At 32.2% G+C, this 13,287-nt stretch overlaps 1 protein-coding gene across 1 annotated transcript in view; it reads right to left on the bottom strand.

Annotated features, from left to right (window-relative positions):
• Positions 1–2,025: 2,025 nt before the first annotated feature.
• LOC147071077 (uncharacterized) overlaps positions 2,026–13,287 on the bottom strand; it is a 200,171-nt gene continuing 188,909 nt past the window's right edge. The window contains exons 7-8 of the mRNA XM_085948525.1: positions 4,435–4,647; positions 2,026–2,307 (exon numbers count right to left, since the gene is read on the bottom strand). Of these exons, the coding sequence (XP_085804651.1) occupies positions 2,066–2,307; positions 4,435–4,647 (455 nt within the window). The 3' untranslated portion in view covers positions 2,026–2,065. The remainder of the gene's footprint in view (positions 2,308–4,434; positions 4,648–13,287) is intronic.

Genomic DNA, 13,287 nt, shown 5'->3' with positions numbered 1-13,287 from the left:
ACAAACAAATAAATATAGAATACTGAAATGTCATTTTGATTTCCATAGTAACGCACGTATATATCAATAATTTAGTTGCTATGACCACCCACTTAGCAACCAATAATAATGGATTGGATTACGGATTTCTTCCGAAATAACTGTCCATACAAACCAGAATTAACTGAAAATGAATTCAATTCTACTTAAAAATGGCTAAAAGTATTAAAAGAATGCATTGGCGTCGGGAAGTTAGTTAACAATCGATTGCAAGAGCTGTACTGGATAAACAACCACTGGACAAATAAGAATACGATCTAATAAAAACGTTGTAAAATCAGTAAGTTATGTCTTTACTTGTGTGTTTGTGTAAATGGCGTACAAATAACTTTGTAAAATGTTTCTTAAGCGCCGGCTAGATGCTCATGCTTTACCACAAGCAAGGTGTATGGACGGGAAAACTGTACCCGCAAACCGAAAAGCGCTGTAAAAGTGTTCTGTATTTTTATATCGCGCAGGCAAGTCGCTGCCGTCTAGCCGGTGCATTAAAATATCTTTATTACATAGATAGTATTGCAAAGGATATAAATTGCATTTTCCCCCGCCAAATTCAGACAGAATACGGAACCGAAAAAAGAAGAACACAATTGACACCCTAATGGGACTGTGTCACTAGTACCGGGAAAGCTGATCGTCAGTATGGTTTCGTTCGGGTTCAATTTGATAATTTTTCAATGTTTTCAATGTTGAACAGTCAATTTATTTTTCAGTACCGTACATTAATTTATATAAATTAAAATTAAATTAAATTTACATTTTAAAATCAACGCGTTTTCATTATGCTCAAGACCGGCTTCATAAGCTTAAACCTTCGATCGTTGTATCAGTCAACAATGCCACTCTAATCAGATAGTTTTGATGGCTATAAAATTATATTAGTATTTTCTTTCGGTAAAATTAATATTATTTTAATTTATGTTTTTGCCATCAACAATAGATACGATTTAATTTCTAGATAAAACATGAAAATAATGTGCATATTAATAATAATTAAAATTTTAAATAAACGTTCAAAAGGTTTATACAACTAGCTTTTTATATAAATATTGTATTACTATTACATATTATAATATATTTTTAATTAACACTTTATGTTGCATTAATCCAAAATATATATCTTCATTTCATTTTAATTTTTCCATTAAGTATCATTATTTCATAATATAATTATTCTACATACAAGATTGTTATGTTGTCATTATTGATAACACTTTTATAATAATTAATAAAAACACACGGAATATCAATACCGTATTTGTATATATTATTATATAAGCGTAATGAGTAACTTCCTCTACAGACCTATTCTAGCAGTGATATAGTTTAGGGTTATTTAAAACCGCGCATGGGCAGCGATGCTATAGTGTTAAAATTGCATACATTTATCGTGCGCGCGCAGGTGTTATATTCCGCTTTAATGACACTGCTAGAATATAAAAAGAAAGCAAAAAATATTAATTCTACAATTTAATTTTTATGCAACCGTTCTCGTAACTATGGTAACTAATCAATAAACAAATGTAAAAATAATGCACTATTACTGAGATTAGCTTGCTTTAGCTGTAAAGTGAAATTTCGATATAAAAATAAACGTTTTTGAAGTCAATGTATGCTTGTGATAAAATGATTATATGATTGGATCGACGAGAAAAATTAAATTACTTTATGAAAAACTTCAATAATGATAATTTTTAATTCGAATTATGGATGACACAGAAGACAGTCTAACGGTCAGAACCGCCCCCAATATAAAATATAAAATATTTATTTTCATTAAATTAATTATGCAGTTGTATATTAACTGAGAGAAGACTGTAATGATTTGTATATTTTAACAATAATAAATTCAGGTATAAAAAAAACAATGAGCTATTTTTTTTAAAGTGAAGTAATTTTGTCTGACCGTCGCCGTGTCAAAGTTAACATCTTGGGTGCGTGTCCAGTTGTCTTGGTAAATACGTAAAAACGATGTCACACATTCAGTGACCGTGATGCGTCCGGTATCGCAGTGTTACTACCGACCACTTCACATCATAAAGTCTCCGCAGTCAACGTTGAAGTCCCAGTCCTCGGCCCCGCCTCCCGCAGCGTCGTCGTAGTCTCCGATATTGACTCCGCCGTATTCCGCGTGTACCCTGTCGTAGGCGCCCTCGTAAAGGGCAGCTCCCTCGGGCCCGGCGCAGGCTCCGGCGATGGCCGCGTTGCTGTGGTGAACCAGCGGCGTAGCATGCAGGGCGAAGTCGTCGCCTTCCTGCGACCACGTCAGTCCTGGATGGAAAGAAATATTCGTGGATGAAAATTTAATTTACCATTTCCGCTTCAAGTCAAAGTGTAAAGGGCTCCAATCCATTAAGGAATAGATTGGAGCCTTATTACAGGGTTATTTAACAGTATATTATAAACATAATATACATCATTTAAGAAACACCTAAGAAACATTGAGTCGCCCATTTCAAAAATAATCTTTTACAGTTTTGACGAAAAATTAACTGAATATTATGCAGTAAGTTATATTGCTTATTCAAAGGGGCACAAACATATTCTATAAACATTTCCAATAGTAGTCTTTTGCAGCCAGTATAACGGTTGAAAAACAGTGTCCAATTTCAAAATGCGTCTTGTCCGTCTGGTAGCCATTTTCAAATATCATCTTGTTCATTTACTACTAAATGTGTAGGTAAATCTTTTATTCTCTTTTATTTATTTTCTTTTGTATTCATTTCTTTGTTATACCTTTAATAATGCTAGATAATAAACTATAATTAAATCATTATTAAACATATATATATATTCAATAATCAGAATGGTATATTCTTAAATCTTGTGAATTATTTGTTGAATAAAAGAAATAGTTAATTATAAATCATTATTTATCATTTTATTTAATACCCCTCAAAAATACACAAAACATTACCATAACCCATCTTGTCCATAAAACTGTGTCAAAAGTCGTCCATGACAAATCTTTAAATATTTCAAAAACTGTGTATGATATTTAAGAAAACGATATGTTTTTCGCAAGCATGTATATATTTCAATTTGGTTAAAAAAGAGAAATTATTTTTATTCATGTAGAGGTTCTATACACGCTTGAATGAACTTTGAAAATGGGCATATTAGAAAAAAATCTTAGAAAAAATATGGCACCGTAATAGCGAAGAATATCTGCTGAAGGTAGCTAAGCAGGGTTTGATAACTGAAAAAATTCTATTACAGTCAGAGTATTTACTGTATTCGAATTAAATATTATATATAAACAAACAATATTATATTATCGTATCTTTGTGAGTTATATGTTTGTATATCTAATTACAGCCGTGTTACACACATATGTTGTGTGTATGTGTCTGTGTTTACGTATGTGCGCGTGTGTGTGTGTATGGGGTTTTTTATTTGGTATGCTATGAATAGGAAATTTATCTGGCTCATTTTCCAAAGTAATATAAATCTGATATACCCGGTAGGTATAAGGATATAATAATATACTGCAATTTTATCATCAAGTGCCAAGAGAAGAAAATGAGTATGAAAGAAAAAAAATCAGAAGGAACATCGTCGCGTGGAGAGGAACTGTATTAACAACATGCGAATGATAAAACATTAGTAAATGATAAATTATGGATGAAGTCCAATTTTCATAAAATTCGATTTTATTTTTTCAGTGGCTAGATAAAACATATTGATATATTATGTGTTAATATCAAAATCGTAGCTCTACAATTTTCCGCATAAATGGCAAAACTAGTATTGATAAAACATGAAATTGAATGTGAATCATGTCCATTTTGACAGTAGTTTGAGCAGTATAAAGAGGTATTTGCTAATATTAATATAGTCTTAATATACTTTATGTTTCGACTATTTATTTTAATTGATCCATGTACTATCAAAATAGGGTAAGTATATACAGTGAAAACATTCCTGAATTTTACAAAAGGAATTTTAACTTAAGGTCCAAATATCTCAGGATTCATTTTGATGGACTAGATCAATGACATTATTAATGCACGACGTACTCAATACAGTAGCTAGCAAGTAAATTCGCGCATAACGACATTCGCATATGTATAGGTAGACGTAACGCAATTTCCATTAGCGATATCACGCATCGGGAATTTATAGCAATATCACCTTTATTTTAATGGCGTTAGAACAGTATTTCTAGTGTCAATGTCATTTGAGCGAACCCGTTTGAACCGAACCATTCGGCAGACCCGACAAAAAGCATCGGGAATTTATAGCAATATCACCTTTATTGTAATGGTGTTAGAACAGATTATGCCATTCGGCAGACCCGACAAAAAAGTGAGTGTCATTTTTTTTTCCAGATGCTTCGTCCATATTAATGTCATTGGACTAGATCCATAATTATTTTGAAGTACCAAAATGACTTACTTCCGTTCCAAACACCGTTGGGCAAGGTAACCCACCCCCACCCTTGTCCCCATTCAAGCTCTCTGTGAAGTTGTCCAGCAAGCGGTACCTGCCGCTTGAGGAGCGCCACGAGGTTCCGTCCCGAGGCCGCCCCTTCACCGCTGCCGTTGCCTACGCTGCCCATGTGCACGCTACGACGTAGTTCTCTTGCAGCTTGCTCTTGTGGCGTAGATGCTGTGGAAAAACGAAAATAAAACCATCTTTAATGTGATGTATTATCACCATGGCCCCCACATCCTGAAGCGGGTCTCCAGACTAGGATCTTTGGTGGGTCCCCCTACCTATCGCTAAAGATAAAGGCAGTGTGACACTCTACAGTACCGTTTTTTAAATGATGTACGCGGTAAAATTAATGTGTATATTTTGTGTTTTTTTTAATATTTTTAATACATCCATTTGAATTATGGGGTTGTCGAGTATCGATACACAATTAAAATTTTTATCATACAACCACATACTTATAAATAATAACAATACTGAAGGAAAATAGCACCGCAAGTGAATTTTTCCCCTATTAAAGCAAATTTGTGATGTGTGTTTATCTCACTTATCAGGTCGATTTGCCTCGCCGGACCCCTCCTGAGCTCGGGCCCCCAGGCTAGAGCCCTGTCAGCCCCCCCTTGTGGGGGCCATGATTATCACACATATTGAAAAGAGGTGTTCCTATGAATATATGAAAGTGAAGCAGAAACAATTGTGTTAAAAGTAATAATTAAACAACCGAAAGTCATTTCAAAATAGTTTCACTGAAACGATAATCTCTGTACATTTTTAAATGTGTAATTATTAATTAATATAGAGAAAATAAATACTTCTAACTTCTGTAATAATTTATGCTATTATTTTATAACTTTCTGACAATAATGTTAAATACGAAATATGTTCGACTTGTACCTGAATGAAAGCATATACATTATAATACACATGTAGATTTAACTGCCAGTCGAATGATAGATCACATATTTTTGTCTGTGATAATTATGTACAATCAATATTTTTAATATCTACATAACACATACTCTACATAAAAACACATAAATTGTCCAATAATATTATTTTATAGCCATTTATCGACGTATATAAATATTATTGTTTATATCGCTATCAATAATTCAATCATAACAATAAAAAACGTTTATAAATTCCCATCAAATTGTAATATTGTGATGCAAACATTTTAGAATTCAAGTCTAGTTGTAGTAAAAACTCTTTGGTAAGACATGAGTAATAATGATACTAAATAAAATATAGCCCTCTTATTTCACGGTGATAAAATAGTTTTATTGTCTGAGGGTAAAAGATGTATGAATTACTTAAATTAATTTGTTTAAATTATTTACAAAAACTGTAAACGTAGAAAAATAAAATACTTCTAGGGTAACTAACTACGGAACTGTGAAATACTTAACAATTTAATGTTTTTAATAAATTTAATACTTTCCTCGTGACATAGCGATAATAACCTCTCAGAATTAAATAAATTCAAGGGCAAATTAATATGTCAACTTAATTATAAGATATTTTTCAGGAAAACTTTAAGACTTTGTTGAATATGTACTGTTAATCTTTCAGATAGTCCTTGAAGAGGGGGGAATACCGACGGTTGTATCTCTTTTGTGGGAGAATAGGCAGTCACATGCAATGTTTTATATATTTTTCTTTTGTTTGTGTGGGGATCACTTAACACGATACCACGTTTTAATTATTTTTCTAGATCTGAAACAACACAGATATCACTCGGGTCAATTCTGTAGTAACGTTTTTTTTTAATATTAAGTGGTTTTGATATTATTATCCGTCCTATGTCTCGCCTTAAGCTGGTAGCGCAACCATTGGGATCCGCGTTAAAAAAACGGTCACGCATGGCAGTTCACATTCCGGGATAATTTCGTCACTGTTCTGGCAGAAGACACTTATTCGAAAAAATGACATATTGAGTTAGTACCAAAATGTTCCTTACTTCAAACTTTCTTAATAAATAAACAGTATTTATCTTAAAGCCATCCTTTTTACGGTTACTTAATAAACTCACATGATATACCATTATTTCAAACATTTTAACAACTTCAAAGTCAAATTACTCAAAACTAGTCTTCTCCAGTTAGTGTGTTCTGCCAGAACAGAGACGATTTACTCTCGGAATACGACATAGCATACTTATCATTTTTTATTGATTGTTGAGATAAGTGTAGTAAATTTGGTTAAATATTCACCATTTTTGCGTAGATTAATAAACTCGTCAATTTTTTATGCCACGAAGAAGTACTTATCTAACAATTTGGTGGATATATTAAAAATTTAGACATTGTTTAGTCTATTTAGGTAAACTAGAATGGCATACTACTTTATATACAATGTCTGTGTGATATAACAAACACAAGTTATTATTCACAGAAAAATATTAAAAAAATAATAAGGATACGTAATTTTTATTTTTTTATTTTGACATAAGTAATAATAATAAGAATAGGTACTGTTCGGTTATCAGGAATACAGCGGAAAACACATTTTGAAAATAGCCGATAAACTGGATTATTTGTTAGGTTAACCTAACCTAACCTTACCTAACTTAACCTTACCCAACCTAACATAACCTAAACTAACCCAAACTAACACTCACGGTGGCCGCGCGGCTTAAGCGTTGGACTATAATGCCGTGGGTCCCAGGTTCGAATCCTGGGTCTGGCAAGTACACATATTGTTATTCAATTTGTGTGTGTCTGGGTATGGACCTAATAGGTTGAGCAAGTGGCTGACATCCATTTCTCGTAAAAAACAAAACCTTTCAATACAAACCTCCACTCTGTGGAGGCCCATATGATCCTATCAGGATCGGACATGGTCGGGGAAAAAAATCGGGTATTTTCAAAATGTGTTTTGTGAATGTGGAATATGTGGAATACATCCTGATAACCGAACAGTACCTAAGAATTTACTTTAAAAAATTGATACCACCTAAATTCGCTGGCATTTTTAAAGTCGTATGGTATACCGACTCATAATATTATAAGAACCATTCAATGATTCAGAAAAGAATTGAATCAAAATCTATCAAACCCATATTGCTTATGTTTATAATTAAGTTTAGCAATAATGATTCCATTGAAAATCTTTTTTTTTGTTCAGCCTTATCTAATTTGTGGTTTATAGAGATAATAAAAATGTATTTAGAGCTTATATTATGATATAAAATAATACTTCAATTTAATAGCTGCCACTATCATTTTCTAACTGACATTTAGTTAGAAAATGATCATTTGAAAATGATAACATCAATCACATTAATACGATTTGATCTCACGTGAACCACATTGGAAGTTTACTGTAGTAATTCTAATTATATTACTGGGTGTATAGAATATTATTACGTAATTGAGATTAGGAATTCGAAATACGAAAATTTTGATAATGAAATAAGTAGATGAAAATTTATAATTAAGTGACAATATTTTTTCAGTAGTATTATTTAAATAGGACTAAATAATGAAAAATCATGTTAAATAGTAGACAGATACATTTTTTTGAAAGTTTCTAACAAGCAATAAAACGTTTCGTGCTACTTGCCTACTTCATTAATAACTTGAAAATCGTAATTATTTATTTATTATTCACTCATTTATTTAGAAAACAATATTATTATGGGATTACAGTTATTAGACAATGTACCATAATATATAGTAGGTGCTTGGGCCAATTATGGTCGCTCTTATCCCAATATCTCCCTCATACCTATAATCTTAATTATTGTCGCAAGTCCAGGCGTAACTCAGTTATGAGTTATCAGTCGATCGTTATTAATAAATACAATTCAGTTACATCCAAGACAACGAGCCTATCTAAGCTTGTTACAGTTTGGCCATCATTAACGATTCAATTATTATAATTCAAAGCGCATACAGAGTGATTAAAAAAGTTAAGTGCAGATCATGAGAGTGTACAGTATAAACGTCGTGGAAACAATAATTCTATTCCAGTCTTCGTACAAATTCAGTAAATCAAACCACCTGTCAAGTCGTGTTACCGGCACAGGGTGTATCCTCATTTATCATATAAACCCAAGTGTACCGTGTGAGCGCCTACTAGGACATGAGGGCATGAACCAGGCGCCAGTTTCAGCCGAACATCAATAAGGTTAGTGCCTGGTCTAACTCCCGTGTAACCACTCCCCCAACATCCACACCCACCATCACAATCATACAAAAAATACAGTCCACTAAAAATCTGACAACAAATTCCACAAAATTTAAATTATTCATAAAAATATATCAACCTTTATAATGCCATCGAATAGGTTAATCGCACGATACAACGTATCATAAAACATCACATCCGACCTACGGTGGCGTAGCATGATAACCGTAGAGGTACGGATCCTATTTCCAGGAAAAAATAAATTTATATTGACATTTAATAGACGAATTTATTGTAAATGAACCCACGAAGAAGTATACAAGAAATGATTATAATTAATTACAAGATAAAAATAACTTTTTATATAGAACGTTTTTAAATTTTCTGTTGAATTATTATGCTCAATATGCTTAAATTTGTACTTGATACGAAGTAAATAAAAAACAAACAAATATAGAATACTGAAATGTCACGTATATATTAATCATTTAGTTGCTAGGACCCACTTAGCAACCAATAATAGTCTTTTACTTTTACGGATTTTTCTGAAATAACTTTCCATACAAAACAGAATTAACTGAAAATGAATTCAATTCTGCTTAAAGATGTGTTCTGATATATTCTAAATGTCTAGCTAGTCGGGACGTTAGTTAAAAATCGATTGCAAGATTTGTATTGGACAAACAACCACCGGAAAAACAAGAATACGAGCTAATAAAAACGTTGTAATAATAAAAAAAATCATCAGTCTTCGGGTTGACAGGGATTGGATTGATGGCATAATGTACCTTGAAAAAAATATGACTAATAATATGAATAAATGTGGAAATGTAAGACAATAAAGAATGGATGTTTACGCGGGAAATATATACCTACGTTATTCAATATTTATTGATAATGTTAAAAATAATACAAATAATATTTTAATTGATTTACAAGGATCATGTTATTTGATTCAAGTGGTCAGTTTGACAATGATCAAAAAACATGGTTAACAATAATAATTATTAATCCTAGTAAAACGGGTTCATTCGATCTTTGTCTGTCTTGAGTAGACGTAACCGAAAAACAAATACTTACATGACAAAGCATTTGCAAAGGAAAAAAATGAACACTTTTAATTAGAAAGGTAAAATTGTATTATTTCGTAAAAAGGAGAAATGACCCATTAAAAGAATTAGCTACGTACTTAAACTTTATTTCTTTCGGGAGGTCACTTGAAGAAAATTCCTAAAAGGTCTCAATCCTTTTTTGTCACGGCCAAAAGTTAATCCATAAAAATGGTCACTTGTCACTCTGAATGAAGATATAATGTTAATCCTTGTGGGTGTTATACAAAAAGCTTTCGAAAAACCTTGGGTGTAATATGAATAGGTTTATTGCATGTCGTAGATAGAGAGCTTTTACGGTTTGTGTGCTTTTATTTCAAACTATGTAAATGTACGTATTTATTAGTTGAAAATACATTTTTGGTTACTTATTAATATAATTTAATTAACAACAAATGAATAGTTAATTTGTCCAAATGTCGTTTGTTCAACGCGTGCGTGCTGCCAGTATTCTTTTATGGCTGTGAGATATGGCATCTCACTAAGCTTCAAAGGTCTCGGCTTTTGAGCTTTGACAATAGATATATCCGCCAAATCTAGGGATACATTGGTACGACCGCATTATAAACACCCGAGTTGAGAGTGAGTATACACAGCAGCCTTCGGTGATTGAGGAAATAGAGAGATGTTTTACGTGGCTGGGACATGTGTTCCGGATGCCACTAAAGACTGCGACACTTCATACCTTTGTGGCACAGCTTCTAGGGTTCCGTCATCGTGGCCGGCGCTCCTTCACCCTGCAGCGGTGCTACAAAAGTGTTCTATACGCTCCAGGTCTCGAATGGAGGAAATTTTCGATAAGTAACTAGCGAAATATATCGCGACCCGAGAACTACAAGGTTCTAAGTGTCGATTTTTGGCCAAACTAAAGTAATAATGAGGCAGTCTTCCAAGTCACATTATCTACATACAATATCAATATGAGGTTGATATTTCTTATATTTTTTCATTAAACCCCAATACTACCGAGTTATATGTGCACTTTACAGAATAACTGTGGTACTACAGAGTTCTACCATAATCTAAAAAGATCCGTCGTTCTACAAAGTTCTATGTGCTTTGACATTTCATGGTTGTGAATACATTTAAAGTTGTTAAAATGGTTTTAATTGCAATATGAAGAGTGAAATCTTGTTGTTTTGTATTTTAAATTTATTATTAGGACTTCATGCAGTATATTTAACCACAAACCACGAGTATTTAAAGAAACTACTATAACTTTGAGATACATAACCTCAAAAAATGTTTCGTGATATTTGATATCAACAGTAAATTGTGAACTCACTAATAGATGAATTATAATATTATGAAACATAATTAAGGCTTAATTATATTATCGTTATTTAAAAAAAATATATTGAGAGTATTTCAAGGCTATTTCATTCATTGATTTAATGTTTTAGGTTTAAAAGTCTTCCTGGAAGTGATATAAATGTTTGAGATGTTTTAAATCTCAGTAGATGAGGTGAAAAAAGGTTATCTTGTATTCTAAAATCCCTATTCCTGAGACTTCCCACACTATAGAGATTTAGTATATTAATTATACAATATCATTATGATGTTATGATGGATCTGAAAGATATGCCTCTTGCTGGCTTGAAGTTTATTCTAAAACTGAGGCGAATAATTTAATAGAAGAATTTTTACACAACATTCCCTCAGCCATTGGTAACAACAATCTTGTATACACAATTACAATAAATGTATCTGATGTGAAGACAACAAGCCAGTTGAAATTGAACAATAAACATTGTGTTTGTTGCATCAACAATAGTTTTGTATTTTTATGAAATTTTATTTTCAACATAATTTTCATTTTAAAATGGTATTAAACAAAAATTACAAATAAATATTTAAGTTTTTCCGAATGTCTCATTTTCCCAACAATTTCCATACATTTTCTCCGGAAAAAATATTATATTAGATAACTTTCAAAAATTTTATTCATTTTAACATGAAAAGTGAAACTATGTGTTCTGGATCACTAGGATTTCCATACAAATTTCAGTTAGAACCTTGTAGTAAAGGCGATTTGTTTGAGTTTCAGGTGGACAAAGTTTTAACTAAATTTATGATGTATAAAATTAACCCTTAAAAACTAGTTTTAACGTAGTTTTATTGATAGTTACAACATAGCAGTACCATCATTGATATATTCAATCAAAAAAATAATTGAAAACATTCACAATTAACAAAATACAAGCGTTCAAAACTTCAACAGCCCATAACTTTTTTGCTGCAGTTGTTCACTTAGAACCCTGTAGTTCTCGGGTCGCGATATGGTAAAATACGCTTTTGTAAAATTGGGTGTGTTTTTTTTAAATAGCAACCCAGGACTATTTTATTTACCACTAATCGACCACTGACTCTATGACAAACATGAAGATGATAACTGAAATCATTCGCGACGTCCGATAATGGACATGTCACAGAAAGAAGATTAAATATCGTATCTGTTTAAAATGGTTAAGAACGATAATAATAAAATACAGTTGGTATTGAATTACAATACAGTTTGAGAATAGGAACAAAAGAGAGTATTTTTTTAAAACTTTACTTATGTTTGGCACTGATTTTTACATTACTGACAGTTTATAACAAGTTTAGAACTTCCAATAGGGAATGGCACAAGAAGAAGTAATTACATACCAAGACAATAACGTTAGATTTAGCATTGTTATATTTTATGGTAAGTTTGCTTAGCCTTACTTACAACTTTTAGATATAACAAACTTAAAACCAGTGACGTCCCGTGGGGGTAGGCGGATTGAGCGTCGCTTTTGGGCGTCAGTTACTCAAAGAGCGGCAAATCGAGGAGAATCACTAGGTATATATAGAAATAGCTACATAAACTTGGTAATAAAGGAAATATCATTCAATTAAAAAATTCAGGTCACCGGTTGGAAACAAAATATTTTAATTAGGTACTATTAAAGTTTTAACAGGATTTTTTAGTCGGGTTCGCGATATCTAGTTTACTTCCATTGTCCTTGGACGTCAAGTTCTTGGTGAACAGCAATGACACATGTATGCCTAATTTAAAATTTATCCAAATATGTTTGCCAGTCACTCGCAAGTTTTGGAAGTTGTCAAGTTTAAATATACCTATCTGAAACCGTAGACTCGCAATATTGTCTATTGAAGCAGAGATGGCGTTTAAATTAGATTTAGTTGTATGTATATTGTTAGTAATGTATCTATACAACACATTTCTTTGATATTGGAGTCATGAAAGGATGATATAAAGTACAGTATAAAAAAAATGTGGCGGCATTTTGACACTGCCTAGGGGCGGCATTTTGTCTAGGGACGTCACTGCTTAGAACCAAGTTTACTCGGCCTCAGATACAGATTATAGCAATCCTATGAAGTTTAAATTTAATAACTTGTATAAAAGACAATAAAACGCATGCCTGTGAATAATATATTTGCTTAATTGCCTAAGTTTGTTTACCGATTAATTTTTATGACCACAGTCTGAAAATAAATTCTATTCCGCACCACAACTGCTTAATAAAAACTAGAAATCGCTATGTTACCCCGGTTGTGTCGTTAGAGACAAGGGTTGTTTTAA

Source organism: Rhyacophila brunnea, unplaced genomic scaffold (assembly GCF_057557595.1).
Source record: "Rhyacophila brunnea isolate RB1 unplaced genomic scaffold, BYU_Rbru_1.0 scaffold_20, whole genome shotgun sequence".
NCBI lineage: Eukaryota > Metazoa > Arthropoda > Insecta > Trichoptera > Rhyacophilidae > Rhyacophila > Rhyacophila brunnea.
Note: the sequence above shows the minus strand (reverse complement) of the source record. Positions and strands in the feature narration are given on the sequence as shown.